At 33.9% G+C, this 11,659-nt stretch overlaps 3 protein-coding genes across 3 annotated transcripts in view; all 3 read right to left on the bottom strand.

Annotated features, from left to right (window-relative positions):
* LOC136808490 (uncharacterized) overlaps window positions 1-11,659 on the bottom strand; it is a 152,246-nt gene that overhangs the window by 77,843 nt on the left and 62,744 nt on the right. The window lies entirely within an intron of this gene.
* On the bottom strand, window positions 990-6,547 carry LOC136808484 (NAD-dependent protein deacylase sirtuin-6-like). The gene is made up of 7 exons (XM_067065016.1): window positions 6,436-6,547; window positions 5,877-6,063; window positions 4,680-4,803; window positions 4,245-4,400; window positions 3,071-3,151; window positions 2,457-2,583; window positions 990-1,982 (listed from the first exon to the last, which is right to left on the bottom strand). Exons 1-7 carry the CDS (start codon window positions 6,505-6,507, stop codon window positions 1,557-1,559), a joined length of 1,173 nt encoding a protein of 390 aa, XP_066921117.1. The 5' UTR covers window positions 6,508-6,547; the 3' UTR covers window positions 990-1,556.
* LOC136808487 (enoyl-CoA delta isomerase 1, mitochondrial-like) lies at window positions 6,549-7,782 on the bottom strand. Its single transcript, XM_067065018.1, has one exon. The coding sequence runs from the start codon at window positions 7,742-7,744 to the stop codon at window positions 6,902-6,904; it is 843 nt and encodes a 280-aa protein (XP_066921119.1). The 5' UTR covers window positions 7,745-7,782; the 3' UTR covers window positions 6,549-6,901.

Genomic DNA, 11,659 nt, shown 5'->3' with positions numbered 1-11,659 from the left:
TTTTGCCAGTTTGGTATAAAATGTTATGAATTGCGTGAATTTGCTATGCGGCGATGGCTCAAGGGATAGAGTGCTGGCTTCCGAATCTGAAGGTCTTTCTTTGGTGGTGGTTCGAATCCCACTCGGTGCGAAAATTAGACTGGTCGAAATTGATGGTCAAAATGATTGACAGGTATGAAAACTCAGTCAGAAATGAGAAACTCAGAAACTCAGACAGTCAGAAAAGAGAAAGACGGGATCAGAGATAAGGATCACATCTCGGAGGTTTGTATCTTACGTTTTCCAGGTGTTTTTGAGGTGAGAAATCAGCGCAAGTGAATGGAATGATAGCTTAGCAACCTCCTTCTCGCATTATCTAGCTTAGTTTTGTAGTTTAAAAACGGGTTAATCCGGCTGACTACCGTATCCGGCATATTTTATTTTCCGGTTAAAACAATCCAACCTCGTGTCCCCGTCCCCGTATCCCAGAAACTTCCAATAACATACACGTCATAAAATAACTTATGCTACTTACTTGTCTGTGAAAACTGAAAGAGGCTATTCTCCCACATCGAGCTTATACTGATTGGGGGATGCCATGAAAATGGATCGAAGCCCACTTGAAATTTTGCTTGTGTAATGTGAATGGCAGAGATTATCGGCAAAAATTGCGTCTTCCGTCATAAAACGTCAAAAAAGCCTCATAAAGGGCTGCTTTTTAATTCTGAATCCGTACTACATGCTTTCAAAAAAATTTTCTGCGTCCATTCGGCTCAACTACTCAATGAATTCGACGTTTATCAAACGCAATTTGATTTAAAATAAGTTTCGAATAGTTTTAAAATAACAGATTCGGAAGAAAACCACAACCGGGCCCGGCGGAACAACCTTAAAAGTGGTCCCCACTTCCACCAGGCCTGGCAAAACTCTGGAATTGACCAATCATAATAAAGAATTTACAAGATTTTGATTTTGATTTAGGATGCGGAAAAAGTAGACAAACATAAATATGAAAGTTAATTTCTAAAATTCTTGAAAACAGAATGAAAACCGTGATCCAAAAATATTTCTACACTAAAAATATGCTATCATAATAAATATTTACTTTTTTCCTGTAGAAGAAACTAATAGAAGAAAGTGCCAAAACTGCAACACAAGGCGTGCAAAATCTACACCATGCCAACATTTTAAAATTGGAGAGCTTTTAACGAGGGCCCTTGATGACGTAATATGGACCTAAAATTGGGCTTATTCATACGAGAAGGTTTTTTGTAACATAGAAATTTCTATTGTAAATAAATAAGTAAAAGTTTGAGACTTTTTATGCATGGTATACCCAGTCAACTGGTTGATCCTATCTTGACCGTCAGTTCTAATATATCAGTGTCCATAAAGATTGTTTGGGGTCTTGAAATTTATCCATGCTTGTCTAGCAAAATATGAATAATTTTGTTGTATAACCTAAGAAATAAATAACGATATATATGATGATATATAATACTACAGTAAAATCCTTTAAAAATGCGTAAAATGAAATGAAGATTATAGAAAGTGATATGAAAATATTTTAAAAAATATTAGAAATCTTTCTCCTCTAACTTGACGTGCTTTGTCAGTCCTTCATTTAACTTTTCATCAGGTAAAGTTCTTTTCGAATTCGATGAGTTTCCGTTCAACTTTTTAACACCGTTTTCTGATAACTGGTGAATGGAAATATGACCTAAATTTGAGCGGTTTAAAATTTCTTCTGTTGTTTCATTAATCAAATCTGATTTTTGTTCAGTTTTTATACTCGAATCTAATTGGCCAATACGTTCTTCCGTTTCTGTCATTCCCTTTTGTTCTTCTTTCGGTTTAATTTTCAATTTTTCATCAGGGAATCTTGTGGTGATACTCAAATAAAGTTCTTTATTGTATTCAGGGATTTCTAGTCCCAGTCCTTTCATTACACCTACCATGACGTCATCAACATACGAATGAATCAGAATGTCCGCCTTTTTATCCTGAAAATGAATTGTTATTTTTCTTTAACTTGCTTCTTTTTAATCTATTAAACATTAAACCCAGACGAGGTGCGTTAGCTTGTGCTAACTACGAGAAATGCCGGGGAAAAATCGAGGAGGGGGGGGGGAGAACAGCACGACTTAAAAAACGCTAAAGACGCCCGTGATACCCGTGATATGGTACCAGAATGTATCTCACGTTTCTCGCTTCGTAGTACACTCTGTGCGCATTGTCTGTTTGGGTGAAAAAATTCCCGTACGGAGACCTCTGGGATGAAGTTAGACTTTTGGTTTGAAAAATGAGAAAAGACAATGACAACAGACCATCTACGGCAATGAATTTTGAAATAAGCCACAGATACTGGGTTTGTGTACAGACAAGTGATATGGTTATACTGAGAGAGGATCCAACAAATGACCCATAAACTTCCATTTCCTTCACTTAAAAGATAATGTTATAAACATTCAACCTACGTATTTAGTTTTCTGTAAATTGACGATAACCATTTTTCCTCCTTTGTTTTTCAACGTGAACAAAGGGAGTTTCCCACTTGGCACGATTTGTAATGTGGTCCCCAAACATATTGATAAATCAGCCTTTCTAAATGTGAAAAATGAACAGAATGTTTTTAATTTTTATCCTTTGGCTTTTGTTTTTGTACGGTGAAATTGAAAAAAAATTCAATCAACGTAACGAAGATTTGCCCGTGTGTCAATCCTTTGTATGTGACACACCAACTCGCAATGATAAGAGAAATGGTTAACTTGAAAGGGATAGTCAAATATTTTGAGATATTAGGGCTGCCGAAACCTCATGTCATACTGAGTAACACCCCAATTATTTTTGTGTCTAACTTTTTTCCAAAGTCAAGATATCACAACTTGAAATTTCTAAAATTGAGCCCTTACACGTTTCTTGCGTTGAAATTCTTTTGTTTTCTTAATAACAGTCAAGACTTGTGGCTTGAATATCTCGACTTTTGAGAATAGTTAGGCAAGAATATTTGGAGGTCTTGCTCAGTGCGATAGTAAAAATCCACTCGTCAAATATCCCAAACAATTTGACTATCCCTTTAAACATGACTTACTTTGAATGTTTCTCTGCGTTTTCCAAATCACCATAAGGTAGACTGTCTTCCCAATCCAATATTGTATCTCTCAGCTTTCCTCTATAAATAGGAAAATATTAGAAGCTTGAATGAAAGCTGGTAACTGGTATCCGGTCAAAATTAATGGGCGTAAGGGGCAAATTTCCTGTAATCAAAAATAGGCTTATTTTGAGTACAATCTCTGTATATATTGAATTTACAAGTAAACAAGTGATACTTTGATGGACCTAACTGGTTATCAAAACTAATCAATGAACATTGAAACAATGAAACTCAAAAGACATAACTGTTCAAAAAATTTGGCAAGCATATCTATTGGGGGAAACTATCAACACTATTGAAAAAGACTTTTGAAAAAGAAATAAAAAAGCTATTCAACGCTTTTTTTTATAAAATCCACTATCAGAAAAATGCACATCTTAATAAATAAGGTTTTTAGAAAACTAAAACCATTGCACTCTACTTTGACATTTTCTTCTATTAGAAAAAATTATAATGAAAATAATTATTTGGCTAAGAACTTTGACCTAGTGATTCTTATAGAAAAAGATTCGTTTTTCAGGCAAAAAAAAAAGATATGTTTCTAGAAAACTCAAACCATTGCCCTCCACTGTGACATTTTCATCTTAAAAAAAACTAATAAAAATAATATCGCTAAGAATATTGATCTATGCTTATAAATAGCGATTCTTGTAGATAAAGATTCGTTTTTTGAACCGAAAAAATATTTTTATGAAAATCTGCTTCAGCCATCTTTTACCAATGATGTTACCCAACTTTAATGCAAAAAATCAGAAAGATTTAATGACCAAATTTTTCACAAAGTCCTTTCTTTAACCGTCTTGGCTGAAATTTGCCCAAAAAATTTTTTTTTTCGAAAATCGGGTTTCGTCACATTTGGCCACTACCATTTTGCACCGTTGTAGCGAAAATCAAAAGATTTCTATGATCCAATCCTGAGAAAAGTCGGTAACAGACGAACGAACGAACGAACGACGGTTAATTTATAGCACCTCCACCGGAGTAGGTCCAAAAGACATTCTACTAAAGAAATAGCTTGTACCGGGGCCCCCAAGTAGTGTAATTTTTCGTAAATTGAAAAAATCTTCCCGCTGCGAGGAAGAGTTTGGTGCAGGCTAAAAAAGAAATGTACCTGCAATTAGTTAAGCCGCGTTTTCCTTTCTGTAAACAAAGGTTGCCTGTCCTCTTTTGTGTCATGGTAGAGACAGGGCTTCTCCGGTAATACTCATGTCCGCATTTCTCACACTTCTCGACAAACATATTGCCGTGTAATTCGGACAGTTGACATCTAAAAACGAAATTGAAGATTCTTTGTTTTGGAGACTATGACTTAAGTTTGAACTTATTAAATCTTAGCAAAAAAAGTAAGGGATTTCTGACTAAAATCAACACCGATACACGCTTTTCATTCCTCACACTTCTTAAGATATATCTGACGGCGTTGCAGTATATTGGCAACAATATTTTGATAGCAATTATCTTGTGCATTTTAAGAATATCGTTTTCTCACATCTTTTGCAGCTGCAGAATCAAGAGAAATAAAAAAATAGTCGACTTCTAAAATTACCTTGGGTAGCCTGAACGTAAATGCAATCCATCGATGTTTTGACTGACAACGTACTTTACAATGCCGAGTTTTTGTAATGCTAGAATCGCACGATGTGTTTTAGTAGGAATCGCCTCGTCAAAATCTGAAAATGGGCAAGATAAAAATTAAGGTAAATATAGTCAATTGAAAATTCTTTAATGTTTTTTTTGATACCGTCAATGGGGGTTACCGTCATTAACTAGGGGTAACTTTAATCACCTCCAGACCACAACATTTTCTGGTCCTCAATTTATTATTAAGGTAAATAAGTCACAGCATGACTCGTTTTAGTTCTAGCAGAAAGTCTGCTGATTGGAGGTGATGAAAGTTACCCATAGCTTAAGGTAATTTAATGGCGATCAATGACAATAATCTAACAGTAAGAATACGGTACAACCAGTTAAACTTTACCAGAAAGGATTCATAATAGGAGCCGAAATCTTTTCAGAATGGACTTCGTTTTGTACAGCGAATCTCTATAATGATGTTGCTTTTGGAAAAATAAATGATTTCAAGATCACTAAGTGGCTAACGAAAAAAACAAGGTAGCCAGGTTGGTAACTATTAATATGTATGAAAGAAAGTCCGGAAAGGTTTATTTTAACTTCTCAATATATGAAAGACAACGAAATGAGTTTTGTTTTTATTACAACATTTCGTACTCAAAACATCATTTAGGTAAAAGTTCTCTTACAAAAGTATCGATGCAGGTTGCTAAGGTTCGAGTCCTCGAAGTAGCCTATTTTTCACTATCTGGTAAAGTAAAACCTATACTAGATAATCAAACCATGGAAGACGGTAGCTCTTGACCCGAGAAGTATAAATATTACCAAGCTTATGTATGTGTGCTTTTCAGGGACGGAGACGGTAAGGTTCTAATTTGACTAGATCATGACCAACTGAGGACGACGGTAAATCAGCACTTTTACCATCTTCGATTTTGCGGGACAGAAGTGCGGGTTTTTCCAAATCGCTTCAGTCACTTTACCGTCCTCAAAAGTGCAAATACATAAACTCGCTATTGTATATCAGAGGTAGTCAAAGCAAATTTTCCAGAAAATGGTCTAGAATGATTAGCAACCCCAGCACTGACCCCAAAATTGGAGTTGCGTGTAACCAATTCATAAGAAAAGATCCATTATTAGAAGAAAATATGATATAAACAAAACAAAATACCTATATTTACTTGTGGTGATAGGCCTTTAGATTCCAGTGTCCACACACCTTTTGGACCTCGAAAATCTGGAATTCCTGCTGTGGTAGAAATCCCTGCTCCAGTATGGAAGACAATGTATTCGGACGTTTTGATCAAGTTAACTAGTTCAGTGATTTTTTCGTCTAAAACATCCGGCTCGTCAAAGATCTACGAAAATAATGTAAATGGAGATATGAATTATAAAATTATTATTTAAAGTTTTTGGGTGTCAGACTAATCTAAGAGACGATGTGAGCCAATGAAACATTCACGTGTTTTATATTTCAAGGATATTCAGGATTATCAAGATTATCAGGATATGCACTTGAGTAACTAATCTTTCTGCCTGTGCAGTGATCTCTGCCTAAGGGTCTTGAGAAGTACGCCTTGTCTTGACTAATTTTTTTAGGACCGAAATATCATGGTATTAATAATTAAAAATATTATTGGGTCATCGAATTCACATTAATATGTCGTCTTTTCCTACTAACCATTAAATCAAATCCCTGGCCTCAATCAACAAAAAAATAGGCTACTTACCTCAGGTAAACCAACTCTTCCTTTGTGAATATGTGGAAAATTGCTCAAACCAGCTGCATAATTCACTGACATTATATTTTTAATCTCTTCCAATTCTTAATTTTTTTGTTCACTGAAAGAATAAAAAGAGTTTTATTTTAATTTTATTTTGATTCAATAAATTATATCTAGCCGCAAATATGAGATGCACCATTAGGGCTAATCAGGTACCAAAAAGGTACATATTTCATCAATAATAATAATGTACGTAACAAGCTTAATGGTGAAAACTTTTGTACAGCATATTGCAGAATGTTATCTTTGAATGAATTAATGCATAATTATAATTAGAAATTTTTATAAAGATTAACCACTTAAAATTCTATAGAAAACTAATAAGTAAAAATAAAACGTGTTCCCTATTTTCTCAAATATCCATTTATAAGGTAAGGTGAAAAGAAAAGTCCATACAAATTTCAACCTAAATTCACTTTTTTTTCAACTGCTGGATATAAAAACCAAGTAATTTTTGGAGCTGTGGTGACGTCACCCCTTTAATGAAACGTTCCAAATCTTCATCACGTCTTTCTTCTAGCTCTTCAAGAAAATATTTCCTGAACTGTTTTTTGGTTTGTGCTCGTCCAACATCTGGAATTTGAAGCCATTCCTCCATGACTTCTTTACCACGCTCCAAAACATTTTCAAGAGGTAACACTTCATCAACCACCCCTTTTTCCAAAGCTTCTCCAGGCTTCATTAGAATAGACAAGGCAAGCAAACGCTCTGCTTCACGGTGACCAGTCAACAATTTCATTGACTCTGCTAACCAGTATGGGGCAGCGAGACCTATTTTGGTCTCATTTAACCCAATAGTATGTTTCCCATCTGCCATTATGCGGTAATCACAGCTGAACGCTATGGCACATCCGCCAGCGGGACATGCCCCATTGATAGCACCAACCATTACTAGGGGAGATCCAAAATAGTTTATTTTCATATCCTGCAACTCACGCCAGAAGGCAGTCATTCGTTCCACGTTGGGGTCATACATTTCAAACAAATCTAAACCAGCACTGAAGACGGGTAGCTTTGAGGAAATAACAACTCCACGACACTTTTTATCGGCTTCTAATTCTTTAATGGCTTGATTCATCTCTTTGAGTAGTTCATAGTTCATGCTATTGACAGGTTTGCGGTTCAAATTCATAATGTAGTATTCTTTATCGGTTGTTTCAATATCAAGCATCTTGTATGAAGAAAGACATCTCCGAACCATCGTAGACAATGTTTTTTGATTGAACACTGATGTCAATGATCTTCTTGGAAGCATGTTTGCTTTTTTTTTAACTGAAAAAAAGTAACGGTTCATTAATGACAACTGGTTTGAAAAAATAATGTAGAATAACATAGGAAAAAAAGGAATGGAACAGCGCTTTATTTTCTGACTTTTGAAATTGCCAAGGTTTTTTTTACAAAAATGACATCAAATCAAAGTTGAAATATATATACAAATACTTTATTTATTTCTGCTCTTCTGACCCTGTACTGATCAGCCATAAAAAGGAAATTTTTAAATTACTTTAAAAAAATTTAAATTAATTTATAAAAGCAGGAAGGGCATATGAAAGGGTCCAGTGCTTTCTTTAATGGTAGACACAATTTCCCTACATGATGAATATGTAATGTCAATTACATGTAATAGCAAAATTTTATTTACTGAAAATTTTATTTCATCTGAAGATTACCTTATTACACGAATATTAATCGGCAAGTATTCAACGGCCTAGAAATTAACACTCCAGAAATTAACAGAAATTTTATTGCTTTTTCAAGGACACCATGGCTGGTTTTGATTAAGGGGGTTTTTATTAACACAAAATTTTTCAAAATGAATATTTGTGTAAAGGTATTTGAAAAAGGACACAACTGTTTGTATTTGAAGAATAATCTCACTGCCTCAATTATCATTCTAAAAAATATGTTAAAAATATATATTTAAATTCTGATTTATCAAAAGAATAGCCCTAATAAAATTATATTTTATCCTAATTACGTTTAGAAAATTTATCAAAATGACTTTGCATTTTTTGTTGAGTTTCTGGTTCCTGCAACCTGTCACAAAAATCTTTTACCTCTGCTTTCAGAAATGATTCATTATCAATCTCCTGAAGTATTTTTGCGTTGAATAATCTTTTATTTTCCAGTAACCCACTCTCAGGAATTTGCAAATAAAGATTAATTTGATTTATTGCTGTCTTCAATACTTCAGACCTTGGTACAACAGTTTGTATCATGCCACATTTATGAGCCTCCTCTGGCTTCAATAAAATACTGCGTGAAGCATAAAATTCTGCTTTTCTGAATCCAACAAGGTTTTGTAGAGGAAGTAGCAAGATTTTAGGAGGCACTATACCCATACGTGTAGCAGCAATCCCAATACGCAGTTTATCAGAGGAACTCATTACGCTGATGTCTGAAAGGAACGGAAAATAACAACCACCTGCAATACAGGATCCTTCAACAGCTGATGCAGTAATAAGTGGAGTTTTCAAAATTGAAAGACCTAAATTTTGAGCTGTAGACCAAAAGCTTTCCATTCTTTTCAAATCTTGAGTGAGCAGTTCATTTGACTGAAAGCCAGCTGAAAATGTCTCCAAATTTGACACAAACATCACAGCTTTGCAATCATCATTTCTTTCCAGTTCTTTTAAAGCATTTGCGATATCAACCATAAATTCCAAACCTAATGCATTGACAGGTTTGTTTCTCAAATTGATTGAGTAAATCTTTTCTGCACGCTTCTCAATATCAACAAATGTATAGTTTGTTGACAATTGTGAAGTAAAGCATCGCAATATTTTATCATAATCATATTTCACTCTGTAACCTCTGTTTAGAGCATTTAGCATGGCTCATCCGATTTGATATCAAATTTTTAATTGAATCTGTTTTCAAAACAAAAACTGTAGGATATACCATCAATGGCTCTAACTTGAGGCTATTTAACAAAACATGGAACATGATTCTCAATTTCAGCAAAGCTCCAAAGTCATTTGATTAACATAACTGCAAATCATAGATTGCAAATAATGTGAATACGCTACTTTCCCCAGGTAGGCTTTCACTCCGCAAAAGGAACAGATCTTCACAACAAGAAGCGCGTAAAATGTAATTGTGCACATTATGCGCACACCCCAACACAGATTTCGGTCACTTCAATCGCGCACGACAGAAAAAGTCTCAAGAGAGAAGCACACCAAAAGATGGCGCTAACGTGTGTGAGGTATTGAATTGCCAATTACTTCATCAAATTATGTAATGTACTTATAAAACAGGGGGGTACCAAGTTGTGGTACTGGACCAGTGCCAAAAAGTTGTACTTTCTTGTTTTTTGAAATTCATCTGAGACCACCACCACTTAGTACCCTGGTACTAAGTTGAATTTACCCCTTAAAATAGGTATACCACCCCTTAGTACCCGGTACAATCTTGATATCAACATTGAGAAATGACACACCACGTACCCTGTACTAAGTTGATTTTTCCCTCGAAATAGGTATACCACCCTTTTTTCTTCGCAATGGTACTTTCTGGTACACCTCCTTTAAATTTTCTAAAAAACTTTACAACACCACTCTGTATCACCCTCAATATCTCAGGAAAAATTCCTGTCAAGTTAGGTCAAGCCAAATTATCATTTTCAAGCCATTTTTTTTTAATCAAAAGAAATAACGTTTCAAATTAAAACAAATTTAGCTCTAATTAACTAATTAATTAATTAATCTTTAATTTGAAACATCATCAACATAAACTTTAATCAAGCAAAATTGATAAGTAACTGTTTTTTCAGTTACTAGTACTCTAGCTCAGTGCAAACCGAATTTATAGCCAAATGTAAATTACTAAAATAAACAGATTCAACAATTGACCAGCATCAAAAAATAAATTCACTTGAAAAAAACCATTCACTTATATAATTAGAATTTATATACGGATATGATCATAAATGGTGAGTAGATTTATCCACTTTGGAGACATTTGAAATGAGGGTTACAAATTTACCTATGGTAAAAATTTAACAAAACCTACTGTAAGAGGCCACAAACAATTCAGTCGTTAAGCCAGATAGCTCAGAATTCCTATGATAATAATGTATCAACGATTGAGTAATCAAAACTAAAGATATAAGGTTTTGTTTCAGGGCAAAGAAAATGATAAAAAAGTAACAGTCCACAAATCCTCAAAATGATAATAAGTTTTAGAACTCTCTGAAAACTTATAATAAGGTCACCAAATTTTTACACATAATAATATAGACCTCAAGTGACGTTAGTTTTGAATTTTATTCATCAATGGCCACGATTTGATAAAATAGTAACACTTTAAGTTTTGAAAATTGTTACTTTTTGGGACCTCTAAGTCAAAGAAACTATAAAAACTGAAACTTTTCATTGTCATATTATGATTTGAAATTTGTTAAAGATTTGATTGTTTCAGAATTTAACTTGAAAAAAGGTTCAAATAAGGTAATTTTGTAACACTCAAGTAAACATTCACTATAATAGCCTAAATATCATAGCTGTTACATTTTTAATCCAGAAAATCTTTAAATGCTATAAGAAATCATATTTGATCACTTTAGACAAATAATGATGCCACAAGCAACCAAGTTCATAGGTTTTTATGTTAATTTTTAGTTATTAAGAGGTTGTATATTGGTAACAAAGTAACACTTTTTCAATTTTTTCTATTTTTGTTACTATTTTATCATGTTTGAAGGGACTTAAACTCTGATCTAGATGAGTTCTCAGCAACCACATGCCTATCCAGATAAAATGATCAGTAGCTTCTTCATTAAAAGGGTTTCAAAGTGATAAAATAGTAACAAAATATCACTGGTTCAATTACATCAAAGTGTAAGATACAGTGGTCAAAGCAAGATTTTTCGTATGAGATGGAAAATGGAATTTGCACTTCAAATTAAGCACAAAATTCTTGATCTTTTGGTGAAATATGCAGAGTTTTGAGACGAGAAAACCTCTTTATATACTTCACTGAGATGGAAATCCTTCTAAGACAGAAGAACTTTTAATACTGAAGATAATGTGCCCAAAATACTTCAACTTTGATTATCACGTGTGTTACAGAAATATCAGAATTAAGGCCCTTTTAGGAATATTAACCTTCTATACTCTGAACTATCCATATGGTAGCAAAATATATTGCAATATTTCTTGCCTTTCAT

Source organism: Clytia hemisphaerica, unplaced genomic scaffold, assembly GCF_902728285.1.
Source record: "Clytia hemisphaerica strain Z4C2 unplaced genomic scaffold, Clytia hemisphaerica genome assembly, whole genome shotgun sequence".
Lineage (NCBI taxonomy): Eukaryota > Metazoa > Cnidaria > Hydrozoa > Leptothecata > Clytiidae > Clytia > Clytia hemisphaerica.
The sequence above is the reverse complement of the archived record's forward strand: the minus strand, read 5'-3'. Positions and strand labels throughout refer to the sequence as shown.

Bases quoted from the DNA above. Each gene is read 5' to 3' on its own strand.
- LOC136808484 (XM_067065016.1), bottom strand. From the start codon at position 6,507: ATGTCAGTGAATTATGCAGCTGGTTTGAGCAATTTTCCACATATTCAC. The intron at 4,401-4,679 runs GTAATTTTAGAA...TTTCGTTTTTAG, and splicing joins TTACGTTCAGGCTACCCAAG to ATGTCAACTGTCCGAATTAC. The intron at 2,584-3,070 runs GTAAGTCATGTT...TTTCACATTTAG, and splicing joins AACGCAGAGAAACATTCAAA to AAAGGCTGATTTATCAATAT.
- LOC136808487 (XM_067065018.1), bottom strand. From the start codon at position 7,744: ATGCTTCCAAGAAGATCATTGACATCAGTGTTCAATCAAAAAACATTG.